This window comes from Oxyura jamaicensis, chromosome 20, assembly GCF_011077185.1.
Source record: "Oxyura jamaicensis isolate SHBP4307 breed ruddy duck chromosome 20, BPBGC_Ojam_1.0, whole genome shotgun sequence".
Lineage (NCBI taxonomy): Eukaryota > Metazoa > Chordata > Aves > Anseriformes > Anatidae > Oxyura > Oxyura jamaicensis.
The window spans coordinates 14,285,289-14,312,732 of NC_048912.1; the positions used below are offsets into that span (position 1 = coordinate 14,285,289).

Consider the following 27,444-nt stretch of genomic DNA (forward strand, 5'->3'; position numbering starts at 1 on the left):
GGGGAGCTCGGCAGCGGAGCTCGGCGCCGCGGGTGGCGGCTCGCCGGGGAGCCCCGCACGGCGGCCCGCAGCCGAGGGGGCGGCGGGAGGCAGCGCCTCGCCGCTCGGCGGCCAGCCGGCCCTAGCGCCCCGCAGAGCGGCGAGCCGCCGAGGTAAGCACCGGGTTCGGTACGGCCCGGCCCGGTTCCCCGGCTCAGCCCAGCCCAGCCCCGGCGCGGGGACCCCCGCTCCTCCCGCTCCTCCCGCCGCAGCCCGCGTCGCCATTTTGCCTCTCGCTTCCCCTCCCGGGGAGCGCGGCCCGGCGGCGGGACGGGCCCCGGGAGCGGCCGGCGTGGGGGGTCCCCCGCGGCTCCGAGGCCTCGCCGGGGTCCCCGCGCGTGGCCCCCGCGGGTGGCAGCGGCCCCGGGAGGGACGGGGGTTAAGGGGGGAGGGGGGGGGGGGGGAGGGGGCCGGGGGGGGGGGTGACGGGGAGGCGGCAGGGTGCGGGGATGTGGTGGGGACACGGGTTGGTGGCCGTGATGGGAAGGGGACGGGGGTGGCACGGCCACCGAGGGGTGACGGGCACGGAGGTGACAGGGCGGCGGGGGTGGCCAGGTGGCAGCAGGGTGAGGGACATGGGCCGGCTAGGGGATGATGGCACAGGCCGTGGAGGTGACAGACAGCGACCCGGCGAGGTGACAGGCGACAGGACAGCCCAGCGAGGTGACAGGAGACGGGGCAGCCCGGCGAGGTGACAGCGCCTGTGTCCTCTCACTCTGAGGATGCCCGGTGCGTGAGGACGTCCTGGTCACTCCAGCAGCCACCCGCCGCCACTCGGTCACCGTGTCCCCACGTCCCCGCTTGTCACCACCGGTGGCCGCACCGGGGCAGGGTGGCGGCTCTGTGCGGGCTGTCCAGGCTCCGAGGCCAAGCAGGGTTGGGGACGGGGCCGCTGCTGCTCATTGTCTGCTGTTTTTTTTTTGTTGTTGTTGTCGTGCGCCTGTGTGCGCGCTTTCCCCATTTGCTTTTGTGCCTGAGGATGGGCGAGGGGGGGTGGGGGGGGAGGGACTTGCTAATGTGTTTCAAACAGAAACTTTAAACCATCAAAAAGCTTCACCCACGCCCAGGAATAGTCACTCGGCTGAAATGCGGCGGCTTTCTGCTGGTTTTTCCTTGATGGGAGCGATTTCCTGGAGAAGGGCCCTGCTGGGGGTGTTCGTGGGGGAACCACCAGCCCTTGGGTGCCGCTCGCTGTGGGTGCCGGCAGCAGCCGGGGCTGAAGGACCTCGAGAGGGACGTCCCCTGGGTCCCCAGCTGGGGCTGGAGGTCTGTGGAGGTGTCGGGGAGACAGGGACGTGTGTGGCCCTGTCCCGGGAGCGCTGTTGGCCCCGCAAGGAGCCGGGCGCTGGGCGGCTGTCCTGCCCCGCGGGGGTTTTGTCACCCACCGGGTGCCTCCTTCTCAGAAAACCTCCCGTGGTGGCGATTCCCCTCCCTTCCAAGGAAGTCTCTCCCAGCGCTTCCTCGTCTTTCCCCCCCCCAGAAAGTTTCTTCAGCTGCGGCTCAAGGTGCAGCCTGAGGTCAGCGAGCTCCCTTTGGTGACCGTCACCTGCGGTGGCCTCGCTGCCTGCCCGGGCGCACCTCTCGCAGCGGGGCACTGCGGGCAGTGCTCTTGCTTTTTTGGCACTACCTCCATCACGCCGGGCCATCCGAAGCCGTGGATAAATTATTCACGATAAGTGGAGCGTATCGACTGGTGACTTCTCCCCCTCGTAGGGGTGCGGATGCGCCGGGGCCGGGGGCAACGCAGCGTTCCTCACTGCGTGCCTGCCCCGCCGACCTGGCCCCAGGTGCCAGGCAGGTATTTTTGTGTGCGGTTACTTCCTCTTCCCCAGTTTCTGCCAGGTTTCCCGGCGGCTGGGCTGTGCTCAGCCCGCAAAGCCCAACACCTCTGCAGGAGGAGCCTTACCGCGGGCAAGCAGCCTGCCAGGGCGGCGAGTGGCGGTGACGCTGCTGTCCCTGCCGAAGCCCAGCAGAGGAGCGTGTGGCGGGCTGCTCGTGGCGCAGGGGATGGGTTCCCAAACTTCCCTCCTCACCCTCCACAGCCGTGTGCTTCCTCCCCGTTAGCTCATGTGACTCTGCAGCTTTGCTCCCCGCTCATCTCGTGCTGGCTCTCGTGTTGGCGCTGGCTTTGTCCCGGAGCTGGGGTGGGATGCTTGAAAAACGCCGCCGCTAACTTCTGCGCCCGGTGCCTAAAGCAGAGCTGGGAGCTCGATCTGGGGAGGTGCCGCAGCGGCCGGGTCGGTGGCCAGGGTGTCCTCGGCTGCCGTGGGGCCGGCCCCAGCCTTCCCCGTGCGCCCTCGCAGTCAGACCTGCCGGGATCTCTTCTCCCGTCACCAGCTGCAGAAGGGTTTTCACCGAAACCCAACGGAAGCACGGCACGGCGCGGGCTGTTGCCTGGTTTCAGCGTGTGTTACTCAAAACCGAGTGAGAAGTTTGGACGTGGTGGGAAACAATGGGCTCATTTCTGCTCTCCGGCTCTGGGGCAATTCCTCTGGGACCCCTGGGGTTGTGTCGGTGGCCAGGGCGTGGAGTTTGGCTCTCGCCGCGTGGTTTATTTGCTTTTATTTTTTCGTGTAGTCGAAAATAAGAGGGAGGGAAAAAATATCAAAGTAGTGTTTGGTGTGGAAAACAAAAAGGGTTTTCTGGCCCCGAAGCTGGCCAGAAAGGACCTCTTTGAGGGGACAGAAGGATCGATCAGCTGTGAGAGGTGTTAGAAGGTGGCAGGGAAGGACGGGGACTGGCACCTTTGTCCCCGGGGAGCGGGCACAGCGGCGGTGCACACGTGGAGGAGCCGTTTTGGGGAGGGAGCCGCAGCTCCTACCCAGCCCTCCTCCCGCCGGGTCCAAACGAGCTGAATAAACGATCCCTGTGTTCAGCACCAAGTGCCAGAGGACCTGTTGCCAAGGCTGGGATCTCTCATTTGATCTGCTGAACCTTTGCGTCCGTGCAAACAACCAAATATTTGTCGCCAGCTGCACGCGTGCCGGGAGGGTTTGGCAGCTCGTCTCGGAGCATCTGGTCCGCACGCGACGCGCAGTTCCCCTTTCCAGCACACCAAGTCCCCAGGGCGGCCTCTGAACGGGCGGCGGGACCTCCGAAGGACGTCCTCGTGTCCCACACCTGGTGGCAGGGCAGGTGGGGGCTTGGGGTCTGCGAAGTCCTGCCGTCCCGTGCCCTTTCCGCGGGGTGCCGCGGTCCCGCTGGGTGCGCCGGGCGCCTCGGGGGCAGCAGGAGGTGGGATGCTCGGAGCGGCCTCTCCGGCTCCGGCTGAGTTAAATGATGCGAGCGGGGCTTTGTGGGAGGGACTGGGGGTGACGAGTCCAATCTGTGTGTGTTAAAAAACCTGTGCGTGTGGGAGAGAAGCGGTAAGGGAAGGTGAAGAAGGCAGCAGCTGGCGCTTCCCTCAGTCACGCTGCCGGCGTCTGGCTGAGCGCCGGCGTCGGTTCCCCGGTCTCAGGGATGGACGCAGCCTCAGCGGGCAGCAGGGCTCGCTCCCCAGGGCCTCATGCCCTCGTTGCAGAGGTCTGGGGCCCTTCTGTCCCCCGTGGCCCAGGGCACGGCCCCCCGGAGCAGTCCTGCTCTTCAGCGGCAAGGATCGTGGCGTGTCCCGATCGTCTGGAGCGAGGCAGGGCTTGGGCTCGGCGCCTGGGGGTACTCGAGATGAGCTCGGGCGAGAAGCGGCCGCTCCACGGCCTTCCTCCTGGCCCGGCTGGAGTCGAGGGGTGTCCTGCCGTCTGCTGCCGTTGGGAGCAAGATCGGGCCCTCTGCGATGATTTCTGATGTTCATTATTTATAGAGCAGCCAAATTGAATTATTAATACGGAAAATTTAGATAACGTTAACAATTCTGGGTTTATAACAGTTTCCCATTAATAAGGAAAATTGGAAATTTATCACTACATCTGCTCATTAAAACTCCCTTTTTTTTTTTTTCTTTTTTCCTTTTGGTGTCTTAAATGAAAGCGTAGAAATAAACGAGGAGGAAAAGCCATTTCCTCGTTACTTCTCTGGACGGAGCCAGCCCGTAATTTTTAATAAAGTCTTTGCTGTTGCACGCGGGGAGGAAAGCAGCCGATAACGAAAGCAGGTTTCCAGCCACGTCTGCGGCGTTGCTCAGCCGCGGAACAAGTACTCAGGAACCTGCCCCGCTCCTCCCCTCTGTGGGAACGCTTCGGCTGTCGGCCGCTTTCCTGATTTCCCTCCCTCCCTCCCAGCGGCTCTCCTCGCTTGCAGCACGTGTCGTTCCGCGGTGCCGCGCGTGAATTCTAACGCATCCCCTGCTCGTTGCAGAGATGGCGGATTCCTATGCCTGCAAAGGTGGAAGGAAAACTGCGGGCTCCACCAGACCCGCTGCCAGCAAAGAAAGCCGGACGGACGCCAGGATAAACCCCCCGGCAGAGCTCCCCAAGCTCGGTAAGGAACCGGCCTTTCTTTCCCACGGAGGCGGTCGGGGCGGAGCGGACGGGCTCTCCCTTTAGAGGTCTCTCTCTTTTAGAGGTCGCTCCCTTTAGAGGAGCGTGTGTCTGTCTAACGAGCCGGGTGTCTCGCCGTCTATCTGTCACGTCGCTAGCTAAGTGTTACATGAAAGGCTGGAAAGGCTTTAAACGAGCGCAGACCATCTGCTGCCTCCCGTGTCGCGGCCCCCCAGGGTGGAGCTCGCCGGCGCACGAGCCCTGGGGGACCCGCGTGCCGAGGGCTGTCGCGTTGACGGATGGCTGAATTCTCTATCCAGGAATCTCCGAGCCCGGGGAGATTTTTCTCCTGTCTGTTTCTGCTGGGTAAATCCGCTCCGCGATGCGGAGAGGCTCTCGGTGCCTCTGCCGGAGCTCCCGAACGTCGCGGGGTGCCTGCACCCGTGGGTCCAGGCAGCCGGGACAGGAGTCGGGGCATTGCCAGAGCTCAGCGGTGTCCCAGACCAGGCACCCAGACTCAATGTGCACCCGAAACGTTTCCCAAATGCTCGCTCTTTGTGCTGCTTGGAGATCGCCAGCAGAGGAGCACAACTTATTGCTAAGGGGAGTGAGCTGCAGCGGTCCGTGTTACGAGCATACCTGTGTTTGGGGCAGGGTTTTCGCCTGCACCACACCTTACCGACACTTTACAAAGCAGGGCAGCCCTTGTTTCAGCCCTTCCCTCTCGTTTACGTGGGCTGAAAGCCATGCAGTGGGGCGAAGGGCTCCCCGTGGTGAAGGTACTTTGCTCTGCCTGGGAAAGTGCCGGGGGTTGGAGCATGTTCACGGGTCCCTGTGCCAGGGTGAATTTGGCTCAGAGGGGTGAAAGGAGCCTCTCCTGCAGTTGCTTTGCTGACCCCATGGGTGCAGCATGGCCGGGGCAGGGCAGGGAGTGCACTTCCCGTGCTGTGCTTTCGGTCTCGGTCCAAAGAAGCCCTAAATCTCTTGGCGAGCCGTCCCCAGTCCCCGTTTTTAACGAACGCTCCCTTCCCACCTTGCTGACTCGGCGCAACGCGCTGCAGGGGAACGCAGCCACGGTGCCAGCCCTGAAAATACCCGAGGGCAGGTTTGTGCCTCCTCCAAGGCCCTGTAAAGGCTGGGGTTCAGCAGCGAGCGTGCTGTGGTGCCTGCTGCATGGCAGCGTGGCGCAGCGTGCCACACCACGGCTCACCACACCGACCGCAGGCATCGTGCTGCGAGAGGAGAAGCGTTTTCTGTTCCTCCTGCTTGCTCCCCGTGCCTGTCCTCGCTGAACCCAGCCAGCAGCTGACCGCTGAGGGCATTGGGAGGTATCTAGGCTGGAAGCTCTCCTGCACTTGTCTGACTTGAAGCATCCCCAAAAGTTTTGAGACTCGTGGGAGCTGTCAGAAGGAGCGGGGAGCCTGAGCGAGCTGTGGCCCCAGGCGTGCCGAGCCCCTGGATGGGGATGTGCTCTTCCTGCTGCTCTGGGATCTTTCAGATTCGGCATAGTTCGAAGCATTTAAGAGAGAAAGCAGGAAAAAAAAAGGGGAGGAACAGCCGATAGGAGCAGTGTTGTGAGCCACCTCTTGCGGAGTTCCCAGGGGGTGCAGGGTCTCCCAGTGACGCCTTCATGGCTATCGAAGTGAGGCGAACCAGCTGGCCCGGCTTCACAGGGCTGGGAGTAAAGGAGGAAGTTGTCTTGCTTTGCTATTTTACCCCTGGCTGCTGGGGCAGGAGGCGTGAAAAAGGAGAGAGCGTATGTTTTTGGCAGTGCTTCTTTAGGTGACTGGATGGCTTTGTGTTTGATCTCTCTCACTTGTTCAGCAATCCTGGGTTGGCTTCTGAGCGCAGCCAGCGACAGGCTTGGAGCCGAGCTGCGGTTTCTCGGGAGCTGGGGGGATTGCCGGCTCAGCTTCCAGCCCTTTTTACCTGATTCTCTCCAGGAAAACCCTCCCGGATCTCAGTCTGAATATTCTCTACCACTCCCTGCATCGCTCGAAGTTCTGGGTTAGCCCCCGCACACCGTTTACGGAGCAACTCCTCCGCTGCAGGCTGCCCTCTCCTACAGCCACGCCGCTGCTGTGTGCGCTCGCTGCTTGCACCCAGAGGAGGAGTTCGCTGCTCTTTGATCACTTTGCTTTCGACCGGGCAATTTTCATTCCTCTCAGTTGTTGCTTTTGCTTCCCCTTTTCGAGCTGTGCCAACGAGTGCCTGTGCAGGCGGATTTGTGCAGCGTGGCCCAGGAACCTGTGCCTTTCCCTTGGCCAGGGTGGTGGCTTTGGCACGGCTGCAGCCAAGCCACGAACCGAGCCAAAACCTATGGCAGAACCAAGGCGCTCTGCTGCCTGGCCTGTATTTTCAGAAATTGCCCTGATTTGGAATGTTTCTCCTAGCAATTAGACTCGGAAACCAGAGCGCGACAGAGGGACCGAGCGGCGCCAGGTCCCAAGGGCAGCAAACCTGGTGGGGCTGTGAGCGGGCTGCCAGGTCTCTGGTGACGGAGGTGAACCCGAGCACGTCTCTGCTGTGCCTGGAAATCGTCCCAGCAAACAGATCCCGTGCCCGAAAGCGCTTTTGTGCAAAAGCAGCGTGAGTGAACGCAGCAAAAAGGCCCAGCTGCTGGCTCCGAGCGGGCTGTGCCGCGTTTTGTGGGGCCACGTTTCCATCTGTAGGATGCTCCTGCCCTTTGCTGGGGCAGATGGTGCTGGGCGAAGGGAACGGGGTCTCACTGAGGTCTCCAGACGGGCAAAGGGGCCGGGGGATTTCCGTGCTCAGCAGCTGCCCCGGCGCGCCTGCCCCGCACGGAGTTCTTTTGCTAAGCAGCGTAGTTGTGGAAGGATTTCTTCCCACCCGAGTGGAAGTGTGGTTTTCCAAAGCAAGCCCCAGCCGTGCTGAAACTGCTCTGCTTTGCTTCTGCGAATGAAAGGAGAGGGGTCAAAAAAAAATACCAACCAGAGGAGAAGCTGGGCGGGGCGCAGCCGTCTGCAGGTACCCGGGCTGTGCGCCGAGCTGTGAGAAGCTGCAGTCCCCTTCCCGAGGGGAATCTCCATCCCTGGCAGGGCGGCGTGGAGCTGGGGCAGCGGGTGACGTGCGCTGCGTCTCTTTGCAGGGAATGCGACCAGTGACAAAGCCGAGGGCAAGAAGAAAGGACGACCCAAGGCGGAGAACCAGGCGCTGAAGGACATCCCGGTAAGACCTCGCGCTCCCCGACTCCGGATGCGGCCCCTGCCCCTGCCCTGCTCCCCGCAGCTTGCTGCACCGCTCGCTCCAGCCAGCCCCGCTGTGTTAAACCTGCCCTTCAGGTGGATTAGTCTTCAGAGCAGTATTTTCCTCAGCTCAGCAAGATCTTGGCCCCTGCATCCCCTCCGTGTGGGTGCTCAGCATCGCTAAGCACCCTACAAAACCCTGGTGGGGATCAGGACCCTCCACAAACCTCCCCTTCCCCGTGTTGTTCCCAGATAAGCTCAATTCTCTTGCAGCCGCGTCAGGTTTGGCTGACGATGAGAGAGCACAAGGGGCTGGCTGATTTATTCCCCCTAGAATTGTGCAGTTTAATTCCAGCGTGGACAACGAGCAGAGCAGTTTGTCATGAGAGTGTGGGCATGGGGGGGGTGATTTACCGAGCGGATGAAATGTGGGGTGGTTAAATCACCTGGGCGGCTTCTGGCCTGATTTATTCCCCAGCCTGGCTGGGAGCAGGCTGTACGCCTCGGGAGGCACAGCAAGGTAAATTCTCAGGAGGAACCAAGAGCCTGCACAGCACGGCTCCGTCCCAGGTCCTGTCACCAGCCTGGGTGGCGGGGAGGGGGCTGCGGGTGGGCAGGGGTGGCCGGAGGTCCCGCGCATGACCCCAGCCCTCAGGACACACCAGTGCACACCCAGGGAACGCGACGCTTCTCAGTCAGCTACATCTCTCGTCTCTCCTTCCCAGCTCCCCCTGATGAACCAGTGGAAGGACGAATTCAAAGCCCACTCCAGGGTGAAATGCCCCAACTCCGGCTGCTGGCTGGAGTTCCCCAGCATTTATGGCTTGAAGTACCACTATCAGCGCTGCCAAGGGGTAAGGAGACCTGAGGGCTGCGTGTCCCTCCCGGCAGGCAGCTTTCACATTACTGCCTGCAGGTAAAGCTCCTCTCGGGCTGCAAACCCCAGGAGAAACCTGAGATGAAGATGGGGAGGGCACGGATGAGTCAGGGACAGCGTGAGGTGCATACAGGGGGGGGACCAAGGTCCCTTCAGCACAGCGTGACCTGTAGCCTGGAGGGAGTGTGGACCACTGGGAAGAGCTGGGAGGAGCAGGGTGTTGCAAACTGCCTGTGTCAGAAAAGCCTGGCCCTTTTGTGGCCCTAACACCTCTGCCTGCCTGTCTCTCCTTGCCCTGCCCAGGGTGCGATCTCGGAGAAGCTGACGTACTCGTGCTCGTACTGCGAAGCTGCCTTCACCTCCAAAACCCAGCTAGAAAAGCATCGTCTCTGGAACCACCTGGACCGGCCGGTGCCAACCAGCAAAGCAGAAAACAAAGTGCAGAAGGCCATTGGGAAGAGCAGCGGCAAGAAAAGGTACCAGGCTGCGGCCGGGCTGCGTGGCGGTGGCACACGGCCGGCTGGGAGCCGGGAGGAGGGCAGCGTCCCCACGATCTGGGCCAGGGAGTGGGGAGAGGTGTCAGGACATCTTGTCTTTCAACCCCTCTTTAAACAAGCCCTCTGTGCTTTGCCCTAGAGCTGCTGAGAGTTCAGCTTGCCCCACCATCCATCCCAAACAGGCAAAGACGGAAAAAGCCGTGGCCCAGGACCATGCCGAGAACGGCGAGTGCCTGGCGGAGAGCCGCGAGAGCAAGGAGTTTCAGATCGCGGCGGCTGAGGCCATCGCGGCTGCGACCCCCACGGCCAAGTCCTCGAGCGGCAAGGACGCCGGGCAGCAGGGGGGCAGCCAGGCCTCGCTGCAGGAGGAAGACCCCGAGAGGATGAAGCACAGTAAGATTAGAGCCCGGGGCTGTGCTGGGTCAGGAGCCCGGGGAGTGGGGGGCCCCCCGGGAAGGGTTGGGGCTCTGCTCCAGTGACCGCTGCTGAACCCTTCTCTCAGGAAGTACCTGAGCCTTTTTTCCACATCCTGAGAATTTGCCCCCACGGGTTCTTGCAGCAGTGAGTTCCACTGGGAGTTAAAAAAAGGCTTGCAGCTGTGGCAGAGGTATTCCTGTAGGACCCCTCAGCTGGAAATGGATTGAATTACCTGCAGCACAGCAAGCTGCTTTGTCAGCTCGTCCATCCTGAGCGCGGCAGTTTAAGCCAGGCTGATTGGCAAACACATTTTCATTGCCTATGGGGAGTAAGGAGTCTCCGTTAGCACTGCCTGGGCCCTGGTCATCCCCGTCATAGCATGGGTTTACACTGCTTGCAGCTCCGAAGTGAACCAGCAACAAATACCTTTAGCTCGTGAGGCTGGGGAAACCACAAGGCTTTTGGCACTGGAGCCATGATGAGTCACTGAATCGGCCGTGGATACCGTTATTTCTTCTAGTTTTGTGGTGTGGGAAGCAGCACCCTGTTAGGGGCTGCTGGGCGGCCTGTTTCGTTCAGCACCCCCTTTATTTCATCGTGGTGAAGGCCACCTCGGGGCAGGCCCTCTGCCCGTTCCTGGCACGGAGTGTGCGCACCCCTGGCCCCGGGGCTGCTGAAATGCACCCGGCAGTATGGGTATTTAACCAAATCTCTCTCTCTGTTTCTCTCTTTTGAGTCAGGAAGGAAACAGAAAACTCCTAAGAAGTTTACGGGGGAGCAGCCGTCCATCTCGGGGACGTTTGGACTGAAAGGTAACGCGGGATGGCCACGGTCAGCTGTGGGGTTGTAACTTCTCCCTGCCACACTTCAGGCAAGGCCCTTCCCCAAGTGGTGGAGATAACGTGGGAGCCACCTGGGCCACGGGAACCTCTCTCTGGAGGTGCCTTTGACCGTAAAGGTGTCAGAAAGGAACTGCAGGGCAGTAGCACTGCTGGCACTGGTCACAACCCCGCCTGCTGTGCTCAGGAGCCCAGTCCTGGAGAATGAGGGAGGAGAGGGAAGGACCCGGTTAAGGCCATAACACAAAAATAACGAGCTGCTGACACAAGTGAGCCATGAGACAGGCAAACGCTGGCCTGGGATGTCACGGTATTTCCCGTGGAGCTGAGAAGGGTTTCTGCTGCTGAGGGAGGCTGGGTGACGCATCCGTCCCTCGGACTGCCTCAGTGCTGGTCGCCCACATGACAGAAAATGAATTGAAGGGGGAAGAGACGTGTTCCCGGGATGTTTGCTGAGAGGAGACGCGGGAGCTGGCTGCTTCAGCCTGACAGAGCTGTGTGGGACGGGGTCGTGCTCCGTCAGTACACCCAGCGGGGTGTGGAGGGAGGAAACCTGCAGCACCCCTAGCATGAGAGCAACTGGATTTGTTCTGCCCCTGAAATTTGTTCACCTGGGGAAATTAAACGTGGGCTTGCAGGCACTGGAGGAGGCAGCACCTTCCAGTACAAGTCCTGGGGGAGAGGCACTAATGGCTTTGAAGGAATTAAACGAGCTCACCAAAGAGCAGACAGGATGTGGGCGCTGCGATTTCCTGTCCTCTGGCTCCTGGGAAGTCTGGGGTCGTTTCCCTTAACTTCAACACAGAGGCACCGCTACGGACTGAAATGTCTGCTGGGGGTTCCTCGTGAATAAGCTGGTCCCCCCACGACCTGCTGCCTCGAACAGAGGGAGACAGAGCTGGCGTCTGCCTGCACCCCCTGGTTCAACGTGCGATGTGTACAGAGCCCGGGATGAGACCCTGTGGGATCCCTAGTGTCTGGGATCCCAGTTTGCCCAGTTTTCTAAGAGGGATCCCTGCTCAATGCAGATTGGTCTGATGGTATTAAATCAGATGCTAAATAAGCGTCCCTTCCCTCTGCAGGTCTTGTCAAGGCTGAGGACAAGGCAAAAGCCCACCGAGCCAAGAAGCTGGAGGGGAGCACCAACGTGGAGGAGCTGAAAAAGAAAACTCCAGGAGCTGGTGTGAAGAAGGAAACGGCTGCGCATCTACCAGCAGGTAGGGCTGGTGGAAGCAGATCACGGGCAGCAGCTCTGCGTGCAGCCTGGCTGCTTGCTGCCTCGGTCCTGTTCTCTGTGCTGGGCCTGCACGAGCCCCACTTCCACAGCTCATGGAAGCAGGAGCTGAAAACAGCACAAGAAATAGATGCAAGCAGCTCCTTCCCTTTTGAGGTGCAGCTTGCTGACCGTAAAACATTGCTGCAGTCACCACCGACATGCTGAAAGGGGGATCCCAGCTCTGTTTCACCATGAGGAGAGAGCAGCTTACTGCGAGTGCTGGGAGCTGGCAGCCAAGTCCTGGTTCCACCTGGCTTCGGTGTGACCACGGTTTGGGCCAGCCTCTGGGATGATGGCATTTTCCTAATGTCATCTCCACAAATGACACTCGCGTGTAACTCGAACTGCGACTGTCTCTTCGCGGAGCCTCAGGGGCGCAGCCTACATCCTAGCACAGGTTGCTGACTTTCCCTGGGAGTTCTGACAGCAGGAGGAGCGCAGGATGTACAAGATAAACACAGCTGCAATGCCTTGCGCTGGTTTCAAATTCAAATAAATGACTCTCTGATCTCCCAGCCATGCAAACGCTTCCAAATAAACAGACTTGGCGGATTTCGTTCAGACCGGGCTTCCCTTGCTGGAAACCTAGCGTTGTTCTGCTGAGAACGCGGCATGAACTCTGGACCTGGGAACACGTTTTGGTCACGTGCATCTTTTTATTTTGGGTGTTTTTTAAGCTGGTCACAGCCATTCAAACAAACACATGCCTGGAAGCCAACGCTCCCCTAGCTGACTGTGGGTCTGCGGGGAAGAGGAATGCCAAGGAAGCTTTCCAGGCACGCGTCCGGACGGAGCCGGGACACTCACCTTTGTTTCTTTCCCACTAACTGTTTTGTTTGGGGGGGGGGGGGGGGGGGCGTTATTCCAAACAGGGCAAGTTCAGGTAGCCAGGGACATGGTAATATTTTAACGATGCAGGATACCAGCAGGGGTTGGGAAGGTGAAACACCACGAAGTACCAGCAGGCCTGGTAACCCCACGTAAACGGCCCAGTGACCATCTGCTCAGGCTGCTGCAGGAACCGTGGGGCAGGCATGGTTTGTACCATGGCTTGTGTGCAGTTTTGGCTTGGCACATGCCTGTGAGTTTAGCTCTATTTTATAACATCGGGAACTTCCCCGCTTAAAGGACTTTCAGCATTACAAGGGGCTGTTCTCTGCTGACCAGTCCAGGCTGGTGCTTGTCTCTGACTGGGTGTCATTCCTCCCCTCTCCTCTCCTCTCCCCAGCAAATCCTGAGGACCAGTGGCAGCGGGAGATCAGCGAGAAGGGAGAAGTTGCCTGTCCAACCTGCAGCGTGATAACCAGGAAAACTGTCGTTGGGCTCAAAAAGCACATGGACGTCTGCCAGAAAGTAAGGGCTTGCCGTGTTCAGTGACACACCTTCGGATCTCGGAAGGCGATGGCCACGTGCATGCGCTGCTCATAAATGCTTATTGGTTCTCCTAAAAGCAGTTCCGGGCTGTGGCTGATAGAGCACTTGCTAGTCATCTTCAGAGAGCTGCTGCCTCACTTTGTTTCAAATGCGGAGAGGAATTCGGACACCTAATTCTCACCAATTCTGAATCCCTTTGTGGTCTGGGCCCTTTGTCCCCGTATATCCAGCAGAGTCAGTTATTTCTAGTAGCTAAATGAATAGTTTTAAGGCTGGAGAGATTGCTGGGGTTGTCTCTAATCTGGCCTCCTCCGGAGACCTGGCTGTGGGGTTTCGCTGCCTGCCATGCCTTGCATCAGGCCAGATAAATTGTGGTTGAATGAGAGCACGTCTCAGAGAGACACCAAGCTTGGACGTGCTCCGGCAGACTGTCGCGATGCAGGAGTTCAGTAATGGCACAGTGAAAAATTGTCCCTCTGCCACACCGCCATCCATCAGAGCAAAGGATTACATCTTCATCTGTCACCTGGCGTGGTGCAGAGCCATTGCCACAAAACGCCAACGTGGGATCAATGCCTCCCACTTTGAAAATACATGGCTCAGCTTTGATTCCACATTCATTTTCTGTAAATGCCTCCTCAGCCTTTGCCTCACTATTTATACAGCAGTGAGAGGCTATTTATCCCTTCCAAACCCTCTATTACATCGATGCCGGGCAGAATCCTGCCTCCACTAGCATCCTGGCTTCAGTGGAGTGGGGATCTTGGCCATCATCTCCCTCATCTCCCGTGCTTTCCGAAGGGCTCCCTAGCCAGGCAGGCTCCGCGTGGGCTGCGAGGCCAGCCAGCCCCCCGAGTGCAAATGTGTGAGAGCCGTCAGGCCTGTCTTCCCCTCTATAAATAGGCCTGTGGGTGTTCAGCCAAGCAATCGGGGCTTGCACAGCCTGCCAAGCTCACGACAAAGCGCAGTTACCACGGCCTCGAGTCACGCCTGCCCAAGAGGACATGCCTGCCTCTCCGTCTGCAGCAGCAGAATCGCGGGTCCCAGTGGGCACGCAGGCTCCAGCTGTAGGAGCAGGTGTGTTCTTCCCTTTCCCACGAGGCACAGTCCCTCCCGGGTGGCCGTGCCACTTCGGGAGCTAAAGTGCTTCACAGAGCAGCCTGTGGCCTTGCAAGGACAGTCCTCAGACTCTGGGTGTGTGGCTGCAGGTCCCCCTCTCAGCAGCATCTCTGCAGGGAGCCTGCGGCAGGTCTTACCCTCAGGATACTCCCATCAGAAGTGACCCTGCAGCGCAGGCACCCTCCCAACTTGCCCTCTGTTTTAATGATTGAATTATTTCTTAGCTGGACAATGGGAAAAGGATGCGCAGACTCCAGAAACTCTTGTAAAACAATTGAAATGGGTTCCTGCTTTCCTTGCTCACGCCTGTTGTCACTGAGCAGCCTGCCCTGATCCCGTAGGTTGCAGAAAGGAAATAAGGGGTAGGGACGGTTGCAGCATCCTTGAGCCCAAAGGAGATGAGGGCAGGTGTATCCTCCCAGCATCCCAGCTGGAAGAGCTTGTCAGGATATGAACGTTTGGTGTTCTTCAGCGTTAACCAGAGTAGTATAAACCCCACGTTGGCTGGCACTGGCATCTGGTGAGTCCAGGAGCTTTCAGCACCCACCTTATTAGGACTGGTGCTGGGGTCTGGAATGAGATGAGTCCATCAGAGCACAGGTACAAGTGGTCGTTCCCAATTAGCTGCTGGGAGTTTATTCTTCATTTTCCAAGAGCTCCAGGATGAGGAGGGATTCACAGCTCCATCTTCATCCCCTCTCCAGCTTCTAGGCCAGACTTGAGGGGATGGGCAGTGGTGAAAGTGGAGCATCGCCAGGGCAGGAAGAGCAGGAACAGCCATGGGCATCCCGGCACTGTCTTTCTATCGAGACATCCTGTCTCCTGGTGCTCGGGGCATTCACCTCCTGAGTCAATAAATTCTTGTACCGGCCCCAGCAAAAGCCATCATCTGCTTGCTCACTTTGCACGTTCCCCTGGTGCATCAGTGTGTGCATCTCTGCAGTCGTGCAAGAGGCCGAGCTGGAGCTGGCTCAGACAGAGCAGAATGAGGCGGGAAGTGTTCTGCATGATCGTGTCCAGCAGCATCGCGATGCCAAGCGGTCCAGATGCCCATAAAGCACATCTTATTCCAGCATCTGTCCTGGTTAACAGGGCACAGAGCGCAGTCCGCTGACAGGCCGGTAGATCAAAGCTGCCTCTCTGTCCTAACCCTCTCACAGGAAGGCTGAGACACCAGCTCCAGATGTTTCCAGCCAGCGGGGCTTTAAATCTACATCCAAAGTGGAATGTTTTCCAAAAACTGGGGCATGTGGGTTTGATAACAGTATCCAGGCCAGCGCAGGGAAAACCGAGCGGCCGGCTCAGATGGGGTCGGGGGGACGGGTGCTGAGTTGCCCACTGAGTCCCCCATGGGTACAGCTGCAGCAGCGGCTGCCCCTGGGGCTCGGTGACGAGCAGCCCTCGGAAACCTGAAGGTGTAGCAGCCTCCGTGATGACTTGCTTCTGATTCCTCCAGCTGCAGGATGCCCTGAAGTGTCAACACTGCAAAAAGCAGTTCAAGTCCAAAGCTGGGCTGAATTACCACACCATGGCTGAACACGTCAGCAAGGTAAGAGAGCCGCGAAGCTCTCATCTCACACCTTGTTTCTCCTCTCCCCGAAGCTGCAGATGCAGAGGACGAAGCAGTCGCCAGTTCGCTTTCCTTTGTCTTTTCAAAGGAGGGGTTCCCAAGGCCGTCTTTGCAGCGTCTCGCATACTGCTGAGCGCGGGCGGGAGCCTTCCCCCTTCCTTGCCGAGCAAAGCCGTTCGTCCCCAGGCAGCTAGTTAGCTTTGTGTTCATCCCTGGGCGCAGAGCAGAGAACTGCAAAAACGAAACAGGATTTCAAATCCCAGAATGGGGGAAGGTTCCGTGAGTGCGGTGAGGCGGCTTTTGCGGGGCAAAGCTCTGTTTCCAAACCCGTGCCCTCAAATCCGGGACGGATGGGTGCTGCTTCGCGCAGATCCCCAAATCCCAACGTGTTGCTCTCCACCGTCCACGTGAGAAGTAGCCGCAAAATTTGCCACGAACAAAATCTGGCAGGCAGCAATTTAGGTGCTGCTCTTAAAAAGGCCGGTTGGGTACGCCTCTGAGATAGCAGGGCAAGGCATAACCCGATCTCTACATGTCCCGTGTTTACCAGTTGTGACTTGTCTTTTACCTGTGCATTGACCTCCCGCTCTTTAGCCTGGCTGGCGAATTCTCTGTGCAGGAACTGCTCATGGATTTCTCAGTTAGCCCTTTGAGTGCAGACACGGGAAATGCGTGAGCAAAGCTGGCACTTAGCAGCGAAGCCGCGAAGCAGCGGGAGACCCAGCTTGAATAACGCGAGGTTTGCCGCCCGCCCGGGGCAGCTGCTGCGAGGCAGGGCTTTGCCACCCACTCCTGGCACAGAGGACATGAGTAAATGGTTGACTCTGTCGCTTCTGTTACTTCCTTGTTTCCAGCCTGTTCCTGTGGAAACCGCTGGACTTGGTGAACAGGAAGAGCGGGAAAGGCTGAGGAAAGTGCTAAAGCAGATGGGAAAACTGAAATGCCCCAATGAGGTACAAGAACGATTCCTGTTTCTTGTTCTGTGAAAAGGCGGAAGGAGTGAGCCCTGAGGCAGAGGGGATGCTCTCCGGGCTCCCCTCGGCGCGCTCTCGACTTCTCACACCGCTCCGCCGTAGCTCAGCACTCCGTGTCCCCGTCCCCGTCCCGCTAGCTCCAGGCGCCGTCCTAGCAGCAGGGTGGCAGCAGGGCAGGGTGAGGAGGGCCGAAGGCCGAGCTCTGCCTCTCGAACCCAAAAAGGGGCACGGCGCTGCTGTGGGCCCCCAGGCACAGCGTAAACTAAACCGAACCGCACCGAAACGGTGCCCAGCCGGTTGCAGACAAGTCACGAACAGGTAACGGGGGCGTGTGGCTGAGGTTTGTCTCTGCAGGTGGTTTGCTCGCCGCGTAGCGCGCGCGGCAGCGCGTGCCCGCCACGCTCGCCGCTCCCTGCCCGCCGTCTGTGTGGCCGGGGAGCCCTGGCCGTGTGTCAGAGCAGGGCAGGTAGCTCAGGGGGACCGGGGCTGCTCCCTCTGCCTCTCCGTGTCACCGCCGTGGGCACCTGGCAGCCAGGGGGAGAGGGGCTGGCCGGCTGCCTGGCGGTCCCCGGTGTGTCGGAGGGGTTTGCGGAGCAGGACGTGTTCCTGCCGTGCCCGGAGCAACGGCACCGGGACCATTTCAGCACGGGCGCCCGAAACCACAGCCCTCCCTCACCTCTCTCTTCCCCCCTTTTCTCCCCAGGGCTGCGCGGCCAACTTCTCCAGCTTGATGGGCTACCAGTACCACCAGAAGCGCTGCGGCAAGCAGCTCGCCGAGGCCGACAAGCCCGTCTTCAGCTGTCCACACTGCGGGAAGAAGTACAAATCCAAGGCTGGCCACGATTACCATGTGCGGTCAGAACACCCGGCCTCGGTGAGCCCCCCGGACACCTCCGCAGCCCGAGGAGCGGGGCCATCCCTCCCTGTGGGGGACTGCAGAGCCGCAGAGCCTGTGGGCAGGACCGAGCCGGGCAGGGCCGGGCCGGGCAAGGCAGGTGCAGACGTCGGACTGATGTTGTTTTCTCCCTTCTCGTCACCGCACGCGCGCGTTGTACCTGGCGGTGTAGGTGGGGAACGGGCGACAGCCCCCTCTGCCCATCCCAAAAAGCAGGGAGCGTGGATTTAAACGAGGGGAGTGGCAGGCGGTGTTGTTCCCCAGCAGCCACGGGGGCTGCAGGGCTGTGCTCCAGCCAGCTCTGCATCTGTGATCTGCCAAAAAAAAAAAAAAAAAGAGATCTGATCACTCCCTCGGCAGCCAGCAAGCGCCGGCTGCTTGCCACTGCTGCGGTGGCAGGATGCATCCCTGGGGAGCATCCTGCTCTGTGCTGATGATCCCTCCTGACAGCGCACCTGACTCTAATAACCCCGTAACCCTAATAAACGGAGACGTTTATACGCGTGGGAAGTCCGGGAGCACGAAAGGACGCGATCAGCCCAACGCTTGGGCCGTGTGCTTGTGGGGGGAGGTGGACGTGCGCCTGTGGTCCCCGTGCTGGTGTCCCTGCGGCCCCACACCTGCACGCAGCAGGTCTGCAAACAGCCCAAACCCACGGGTCCCCATCCCAGGGCTGGAGAGCTCTCCCCTTCTCCCCTAGTCACAAATCTTGTCTCTTTTGCAGCCGCCAGAGGAGCCAGAGGTGAAGCCAGAGCCCAGCCCCGTGGAAGATTTTGAAAGGACCCCAAGCGGCCGCATCCGTCGCACGTCGGCCCAGGTGGCCGTCTTCCACCTGCAGGAGATAGCCGAGGATGAGCTCGCCAGGGACTGGACCAAGCGGAGGATGAAGGACGACCTGGTACCTGAAACGAAGCGGGTAAGAGGCTTTGATTCCTCCTCGCTTTGAGCTAGCTGTGCGCAAGCATCCTGGCACGGCAGCGAGGCCTCAGGTGGCCGAGGCCTCACGTTCTCGTGTTCTGTGCGGGCAATGAATTAGCAGCGAGGGCACATTTCTTGCTCAGCAGCCCGCCCAGCACAGGCTGAGCCCCGGAGCTGCCTCTGTGAGCTGGAGGCTCCGCATGAGCCTGCCAGGAGGCAGCTTTGCCTGTTCCATTGCCAGCACCCAGATCGAAACAGAACGAGAGCCGGTGCTGTGTGGGCAGTGGTGAGGTCGGGGTCTGGCCCCGAGGATGTCACGGAGGAAGGTCGTGGTCTGGCAATGTGCAGGGTGACGAGCGAGGAGCACACGAAGAGAGAGCAGGTCAGGTCTACAACAATCACCTTGTCAGAGAGCAAGGGCTCCCCAGGCAGAATTTCGGCACTTCCATCTCTCCTGCTTAATTTCTGGGAGACTCTTCCCAGGAGGAGAGGTGGTGTGCTCTCTTCTCCCCCTCGGTATTTGCAGTCCTCTTTTCCTCCTTGCTCTCGACTTTGGGTATTTTGTGTCTGAGCTGAGGGAGGAGCCCGGACAGCAGGTCCACGTGGACGCCAGCACACAAAGACCTCGTAAAGGTTTCAGCCCCTGGCACAACAGCTCCGTGAACTTCTCTTTGTGTTTTTTTATGAGACGTTTCTTGTGTTCATGGTCTAATTGTTTACGCTTAACGCGTGAGCGCCGTCCCAGCGCTAAGAAAACAGAACTGCTGTGAGGTTGGTGGAAGCTGATGGGCGTTGAAGATGAGAAGGGGAGAGTTAGCCCAGGTCCCGGGTGGCAGATGAGGCTTTGGGGCTGGAGGATGGGGACCTCAAGCCCTGTGCTGGCCCCAGCTGCCCCCAGATGAATTCAGAGGAGGTCAGAGCGCGGCGAGCGAACGCGTGCGGAGCTGCGAGCGTTGATCCGTGGGCGCGTCTTGCAGCGGCTGTCACGTTCCCTTGACAACACTCTGAAATCTCATCTGCTCAGTCTGTGACATTTTCTCTCGAGGCGCGGTGCTGGTGGGAGGCAGGTTCTGCCCGGGGAGGCAGGGGGAGCACACTGCCTTCAGCATGCCCTGCTGGGCCCCACGCTGCCCTGCAGGGTCACGTCTGCACCGCTCGGGACTGGTCCTCGTTCAGGAGCTGCTTCGGCTGAGGATACAGGACTGCGGGGTACTGAGGGACTCAAACACGCTGGCAAACACCCAGCTACAAAAACAGCCCCGAAGCGGCCCGTTCCTCCGCGTCGGCTTCAGCCTTGCTGGCAACCCACGGACGCTGGGGCTGCAAAAAGACAAATCCTGCTTAACCATGACCAGGGCAGGATGGTTCCCGGGAAAGCTGCCCCCCCCCCAGCACCTTTTCTTCCCATGAAGAAGACGTTTCCAGCCCTTTGGAGCGTGCTGCCAGGCCTGCAGACCCCTCGGACCTCGGGAGAGGTGGGATGTCGGGGGTCGGTGGCAGACGGCAGCCGCACCTCGCAGCAACACCTGGGGGTGTGCAGGGCCCTGGAAGGTACCGATGCTTCCAGCTCCAGCCAGCACCTTCCTGGGAGCACGCACGCTGCTCACCGTTTGCTTTGGAGCAGGACCTGCTCTGTCCCCGAGCTCTCCCGTGCCACGCCACGGTCCTAGCAGCCAGTGGGGACATCGAGGGGGGCGAGGAAGAAAGCCACCCCCTGCTCCGTCCTTCCCCAAGCAGCGAAGCTCTTCCTCGGGGGAGGGCGTGCAGCTCCTCAGCAGCCGGTGGGACTCGGGGTTTGCCAGCATCCTGCCTCTCCCCCATCTCCTCTGGGTGCCCCCCGGCAGGCGCAGCCCCCCTGCAGCCCCCCCGCCACATTCTGCCCGCCGTGGCCGTGCCGCAGCCGGCCCTGGCCGGGCTGGGATGCTGGCTCAGGATCCCGTTGGTGGCCCGTGGTGGGACGCCTTCGCCTTTCCCCGGGAGGATGGATTCCTTCTCACCAAAGCCATGGCATCAGAATAAACGATTGCTGCTCGGATCCCAGGCCTCGCAATGCCTTCATTCTGCGCTAACCAAATCCAGCACTTCTAAATATACACTGGAGTCTTATTTTCTCGCTCCGATCTTTATTTGCCTCTGGATAAGCTGAACCAGATGAGCTATTTCACAACGGCCGCTTGCTGAGGATGTCGGCTGGGGAAGGGCACACCCCTGCTGCTTTTCTGGGAAAAAAATCTCCTTTCCAGAAGCCCCGCGAAGATGGTGCCAATCCTCCGACCCTCCTCCGGCCTTCGGAGCCATCCCCTACCTGCAGCAAGGCCCAGCTCGGCCTCAGTGCCTTCAGGCTTTGGGCAGGGGGGTGAGAGGCTGGGGGACCCCGTGGTGGAGGTGGCGGCGGGCTCCCGGCTCTGCACGGGGGTGCCCCGACCCAATTTGGAGGCCGGCGTGGGAGAAACAGCCTCCTAGAGCGGAGGGAAGAGGTGAGCAGGGAAAAAAACACCCTGGAAATCCGGCTGGTGGATGGGCTGGTGCCTTCGCGGCTCCCCCGTGGAGCAGCTCGTGCTCCCGGAGGTTTTAGGGAGGGATGTCTCGCGCTGCCACGAGCCCAGCTCCAGAGGTGCTGAGCCCAGCAGGATCGGGGCCGGACGGAAGGGGAGCTCGCAGCAAAGCGCTGGCGCGGGCCAGTCAGCAAGCTCGAGGGCAGAAGTCATCCGCGGGCTCGAGTTTTTTAAGAAAACCCCCACGTTGGAAGCGGAACGCATTCCTCGACCAGAAAAATCTGGCTCGGGTCTGTCCCCCAACACAATGGCCCTGCGATCCGGGCAGAAGCCGGCAAGTCCCGGAGCCAGGCTGAGCCCCGAGGACTCGGCTCAGCGGTGGCCGAGCTGGCTCCTAGCAGGGGGGCTCAGGTGAGGACCCCCCCGGGACCGTTCCTCCTTCCCTGCACACCCTCCCGGCCGTGCTCTGGTTTGCCTCCCAGATGCAATTAGCTGCGGTTTGCACGGGGCAGGACCACGGAGGGATCGGAGCGCCGTGCCCCGTGCTGCAGCGGGTCGGCTCGGACGGGGCCTGCGTGCTTCTCGTTTGCTGCGATGTATTTTGGGGAAGGGGAGAGCCGTCCAGGGACAGCGGAGAGGGTTGAAATCTGCAAGTTAACGAAATCAAACTGCCAGTCGCAGAAAAGAAGCCTTCCCACCCCGGCATCCTTCGACTGTTCCGAGGAGATGGGCCGCGGCCAAAACCAGTTGTAGCTGTTTAATGATTTGGCCCCGAAGATTTTCACTTACAGGCTGTTTGAGGAAAATAAATGGAAGAAAATAAAATATTCCATGCCTGGGGCTCCTTCTTAATAGAGACATAAAGATGGCTTTGACATTCCCAGAACCGCAGCGCCCCAGGAAGACATGGGATTTGCATGTCATTGTGCGGTGCCTGTTGGAGCAGAGCAGGGAGGGATTTTTTTTCTCCGGAGTGGGAAGCCGGAGCAGCAGAATCCCCACCTCTGATCATCCCCCCCTGCCTCCTCCCCGGGGACACGCAGGGGGAGAGGTTGTTGCCGGGGCTGCGTGCGGTTACCGTTAATGTTTGCTCATTCATGGGATTGATTGGCTTTTAATTAAGGAGGCCGCTCGGCGTCCCGGCTCTCAGTATCAACGACAAAATGAGCCTCCTGCGTTCTCCCCTGGAGGTGGCATCGCCTTCCCCGGGCGGGGGGTGGGGGGCAGTCGGTGGATGCCCTGTCCCAGCGCTTCAAAGGGCTCTGCTGGCATCTCGGCGGCCACAAGGCATGGCAGAACAGCAGCACGCCGGGGCTCGGGGGATTTTTCCACGTCCGTCCTCACCAACGTCCGTTTTGCAAGTCCCTTTGCCCCTGCCCTTTGTGTGGAGCCCCTCTCCTCCCTTCTCCGGCTGCGGGCCGGAGAAAAACCACAGCTGGGAAAGAAAATTCGGCCAGCTGCCTCCCCGCGGCGTCCGAAGGGCGAGCGCTGAGCCCTGGGGGCACGTCTTGAAGGAGCAGCCTGGCTTTGCACCTCCTCGCAAGTGTGGTTTGAGCATCCTTGCTCAGGGTTACATCGACGAGCCGGAGGAGCCCCGTCCCAAAAGCTGCACGGGCACCGCGCCGGGCAGGCTCACCCAGCCGTGCTCTGCCACCGAGTGAGCTGAGCAAGGTCTTGAGGACACGAGCAGCATCCCCTGGTCCTTGCCAAGCTTCTGCTCGTTCGGCCAAGGGCGGCTCCAGCTGAAGGAGGAGCAGCTGCAGGTAGGGCCACGCGCCCCGGCGCCGGGCAGGAGGTGCCCGCGGACGCGCTTTGCGTGGGCCGAACACGCAGAAACGGAGCTGGAAGGGCCCAGCCCGCTAGGCTAACCCTCCAAGTCGCTAATAAAGCAGTAATTAAAAGCACTTGGAAGGCGCAGCGCTGCCAGGAGGAGAGGCAGAGACTCGAGAGCCTCTCATTGTTCGCCGGGCCGTACCCGTTAACCGGTGGAAGGCGGCCGCGGGGGCTCTTCGAGCTTGGCTCTGTCCCCTCTGCCCAGCGTGTGGGGTTACGAAACGCGGTCGAGGGGCTGCTCCGACACGAGGCCTGGCCCCGAGCAGCCGTGGGGAGCGTGCCCCAGGAGCTGGAGCCTTCCCTCGTGTCACTGCCTGGAGGTGGCCACGGTTCCTGCCCTGCTCTGCCATCCCCACCGCCCCCCATTCCCACTGTCCCCTGGCTGGTGGCAGGAGAGCCACCCCTGTGCTGCACAGTGCCCTAAGGGGGGGGGCATCCCTGGTAGAAGCTTCCCAACCCATTTTCGGCCCCAGTTCGCTCCTCCAGGGGGAATGGGGGGGAGTCAAAACCCGTTTGGAGAGCAGGGCCCCCCCCCAGGACCTGTGTGCGCGCCGCTCTGCTAACAGCTTCCCGTTGTTTTGCAGCTCAATTACACCCGGCCGGGACTTCCAAAGCTCAACCCGAGGCTGCTGGAAAACTGGAAGAACGAAGTGAAGGAGAAGGGCCACATCAACTGCCCCAACAACGTAAGGACCGCTTCTCCTCCCCGCGCCGGGCTGCTTTCACCCCTCAGGAGGCAGGGGGGGGGAATTTTGGGGGCAGAAACCCCCGGCTCTTTCCGGCGCCGAGGCCGCGGCAGTTTTGTTGCTGCTCAGCCCCAGGTTCCGGCTGCTCTCCCCACGCAGCGCGGGCTGGAAGCGCGTCCCCTGTCAGTGCTCTCCAGCACGCGGGGGGCTCGGGCATCGCCCCCCCCGGTCCTGGGTGCTGGGGGGAGGCAGGTGAGCTCGCAGCGCCTGCGGCGGGCTCTGGGGCTGCTTTTGGGGAGCTCCAGCCCCAGCGCAGGGCGAAGGCTGCGTGCTCTGTGCCTAGGAGCCCTTTTATGCCCAGAACCTGCCTTTCCCAGGGTAAAGCTGGGGCTGGTTTTAAGTCTTTTTTTTTTTTTTTTTTTTTTTTTTTTTGGGTGCATTTTTGTTGTTTTTTAAGCGCTGGGATAGGCAAAGGCCTCCGGGACATGGTGCGTGTGCTTCATCTCGCTGTAAAACGCAGCCTTGGCCTGAGCTCGCAGGGAGGTGAGCTCCACCCTCGCGCTGGGCCGTTGATTTATAACGTGAAACAAAGCCGTAGCAATGGGAATTTGGAGCGGGGCTCTTACCACAAGGCCGGGGGAGACGCACTGCCTAATTAATGTCATACACAGGCACTTTGAAAAGACGTTGCTCAGAAACTGGTCATGCTGCTGCCCTGGTGATTTCTCTTCTCCGTTAAGCGTCTGCTGTGGCTCCAAGAACTCCCGTAGCCCAGCAGGGCCTCCTGACTGCTCGCAAATGTACGTTTTCCACGGAGACGTTTAGGGGAGACGTTTCTCAGGGGGCTGTGGCCACATGACTGCCGTTAGCGCTAATAGGAAACGTGTGACCAGAGCCCTCGGCACCTCGCACAGCATTAACCTCCTGCTGCTCAGCCTGGACCCGTGGCCTCGCTGGCGCAGCAGGCTCCTGGCCACGGGGTGGAGGAAGGCCTGGAGACGAGGGGGAATGGTGGCCAACCTTCCTGCGTTTCTTTCCGCAGTGCTGCGAAGCCATTTACTCCAGCGTCTCGGGGTTGAAAGCTCACCTGGCCAACTGCACCAAGGTAGGTCCCGCCTATTGCGCCTTCGGCTTGGAGGTGGGCTTGGGCTTGTGTCCTTTTGGAAGAAGCAGGCCAAGGGACAAAAGGACGGGGGTTAAAGGACCGTGACCGCGTTCCTACGGCTGCCAGCCAGTGCCGAGGGGAGGTGGAAGATGCTGCGGCCGCTCCCCGGATCCTGCCCGCAGGGCGCAGCGGCCTCAGCACCCCGGCTGGAGGCAGGACAGGAGGAGGCCTGCTGCGAGGGCTGGCCGAGCCGTACCACTGCCATCGAGCTGTCACCACTCAGCCCCTTGCTCTGGTCCAGCCTCTCGCCCTCAGCACCCTCCTCCTGGGCAGGATCAAACCCCCAGCCCCGGGCAGCCGACGGTGGTGAGGCTGCAGCCCAGCAGACGTCGTGGAGAGCTTTTATCTCTTGGAGGAGAGCCCTTGTACGAACATCTGACCCAAGGACAACCCGCAGCAGCCCCTGCACAGCTCCTGCAGCCCCTGATTTAGTCGCAGCTGTGGCCAGCGCCTCTCCCAGCCAGGTGCTGAGCACTGCCGGGAGCCGAGGGTGGCTCCGGGCAGGCCGAGCAGCGGCACTGCCGAGCGCCGGGGGCTCCGGTGGCCTGCGGCCTCCGCGGGAGGAGGGATCGGGAGCTCAGCGTAGGTCCCTCGCCTTGGAACTGAGCGAGCTCGTAAAGCTTTATGCCCTGAAACGTTTCCAGCTGCAGCTTCCATTGAATGCAGCTTCCAGGAGGCAGCTCCAACGCATACCCCACGGTTATTAAAAACACAAACTCCCGCGCTCCTCCAACACGAGCTGGAACATCAACCCCTAATGAGATCATTTAGAAAATGGGCTGCAGAGATCCGGCAGAAGCAGCGGAGTTTATACAGGATAAAAGTGCAAACGCAGGAGGCTCCTGCAGTCCCTTTGCTAGGTTTCTGAGGGAAAACCAGACGTTTTCTGCCTGGTTCTGCTGTCACTGCTCTGGTGCCTGTGCACAGGAGGTTGCCAGGGCCTGCAGGCGAGCCTGGCATAGCCCACGCTGGAGCGAGGTGCTGGGGGTTGGCTCTGGGGGGCTGCTGGTCCCAGCCCCGCTGGGTCTGCCCACCCCAGCCGCAGACCGTGCCGGTGGCCTCTGCTGCAGCGTGTCCCCCGTGCGCTGCCACCACCAGTTCTGCCCTGGTGGAGTTTTGCAATGGGTACAAGCACTGCCAAGTCCAGAGTAACCCACGGAGTCCTTCCATAGCTGGCCTCGGCGATCCCTCCAGGAAAATCCTACGGAGCGCTACCAGGAGTGGAAGAGGCTCCGGGGCAGTGCCCCGTCCTCGGTGGGGATCGATGAGCTGAGCTGATTTTTACACCGGTATTTACGGAGAGCCAGGCCCGCCCGCATCCTGCCCGTCTCCACAATGCAAAGACCTGTCTTAGGGCAGATTTACAGCCCAGAGCCAGCCACGGAGAGGTTCCCACGGAGCTGTGTACATATTGCCTGAGGGGCCCATCCATAACCCCCTCGTCAGTAGAGAGCCCATTATCCCCCCCGTGCCGTGAACTGCGGCAGAGCCGGGCGATCCGTCATCCCCACGAGGGCTCTAATGCCAGGGATCCAGCGGTAGCCGCAGCTCTTTGACAGCGTAAAAGGGAAATGAGGTGAGTCTGTCGGACGTAAATTAGACGAGGGCTCATTCCCCGTAGATCACAGCTCTGCTGACAGCGAGGGAACGGGGGCGTCTGGACGCACAAGGGGTCGGCGCAGCGTCACAGCCGACGTGGGTGATGCACAGGCAGCAAAATTCGGCGCTCGCCGCCCTCCGGGGACCCCGGGGAGCTTTGGGCTCTGCCTGGGGCTGCCCGCGGATGCTCTGTCTTGCAGGGGGACCACTCGGTGGGCAAGTACCGCTGCCTCCTCTGCCAGAAGGAGTTCAGCTCCGAGAGCGGGGTCAAGTACCACATCATCAAGGCTCACTCGGAGGTAAGAAAGCGGCTGGGGCTGCTCCGGGTCCCTGCTGCCACGCGCTCGGTCTGCCCCTCTCCAGCCACTCAGATCTGCCGGGAGCAGGGCACAGCAGCTCAGCAGTGCTGGGACAGCATCCGGGCAAGGCATGGACGGGGGGGGGGGGGGGGGGGGGGGGGGGGCTCACCGCTCCCCTGCGGGTCCCCAAAACCTCCAGGCTGCGCGTCCTGGGGAGGTGGCGCCAGCAGGGTGTGGGGCAGCTGGGGCTTGGGAAAAGGGGGCAAGAGAGCCCTGGGCTGGTGCGAGCCGTGGGGCTGTGCCCGGGCCGAGGCGGGTCCCTAAGCAGCCCCGTTGTCACCCCGTGGACGCAGAACTGGTTCCGAACCGCCGCCGAGGCCAGCCGGAAAAAGAAAAGCAGGGAGCAGCTTTCTTCCAGCAAGGAGGAGAAAAAGAAAAGCACAAACGGGAAGAAAAGGGGGAGAAAACCCAAGGAGAGGCCTCCGGAAATATCCCCCAAAGGCAAAGAGAGCGTGGCGGCAAAGACTAATCACAAGAAGAGCCCCGAGCACTGGGAGGGCTCCCGCTGCAGCCCCGCCGGCGAGGAGCGCGTCCCCAAGCCCCCCAGCCACCCCCGCAAGGGGGGAGCCAGCAAGGTGCCCGAGAAGTGAGAGCTCAGAGACTCGCCTGCGAGGATTCGTTTACAGCCCAGGGTAACAGGGGGGGGGGGGGGCGCTCCCGGTTTTCTGTCCCCCCTCCTCCTTTCCCTTCCTCTCCCCCACCCTCCGCTCACCCCCATTTTTAAAAAAAAAAAAAAAAAAAAAAAAGGAAAAAAAAAAAAAGACGGAAAATACCAATTAACCACTTCAAGCAAATCATGGACCTCGTTTCACACTGGAAAACAAACAGGACCGAGCAAGCTGGACCGTTCTCCCCCCCCCCCCCCCCGGGGGGGGGGCCCCCCCCCCCGCCCCC

At 60.6% G+C, this 27,444-nt stretch overlaps 1 protein-coding gene across 7 annotated transcripts; it reads left to right on the forward strand.

The window, feature by feature from the left end:
• Positions 1-20: 20 nt before the first annotated feature.
• On the forward strand, positions 21-27,435 carry ZNF512B (zinc finger protein 512B). 7 transcript variants are annotated; one of them, XM_035343564.1, is made up of 18 exons: positions 22-82; positions 144-152; positions 4,330-4,452; positions 7,561-7,640; positions 8,383-8,511; positions 8,838-9,010; positions 9,171-9,424; positions 10,183-10,260; positions 11,370-11,504; positions 12,792-12,916; positions 15,513-15,605; positions 16,481-16,579; positions 17,304-17,591; positions 18,220-18,411; positions 23,326-23,427; positions 24,470-24,532; positions 26,392-26,490; positions 26,844-27,435. In XM_035343564.1, exons 3-18 carry the CDS (start codon positions 4,332-4,334, stop codon positions 27,138-27,140), a joined length of 2,328 nt encoding a protein of 775 aa, XP_035199455.1. In that variant the 5' UTR covers positions 22-82; positions 144-152; positions 4,330-4,331; the 3' UTR covers positions 27,141-27,435. The 7 variants fall into 7 exon arrangements, with proteins under 7 accessions (XP_035199457.1, XP_035199455.1, XP_035199459.1 ...); XM_035343568.1 differs by having other exon boundaries at positions 17,304-17,474; XM_035343565.1 differs by having other exon boundaries at positions 24-82; positions 10,189-10,260.
• The last annotated feature ends 9 nt before the right edge of the window (positions 27,436-27,444 follow it).

Coding starts and splice junctions, on each gene's coding strand:
- ZNF512B (XM_035343564.1), top strand. CDS start 4,332: ATGGCGGATTCCTATGCCTGCAAAGGTGGAAGGAAAACTGCGGGCTCC. Junction 16,580..17,303: donor AACTGAAATGCCCCAATGAG/GTACAAGAACGA, acceptor TTTTCTCCCCAG/GGCTGCGCGGCCAACTTCTC. Junction 23,428..24,469: donor ACATCAACTGCCCCAACAAC/GTAAGGACCGCT, acceptor TTCTTTCCGCAG/TGCTGCGAAGCCATTTACTC.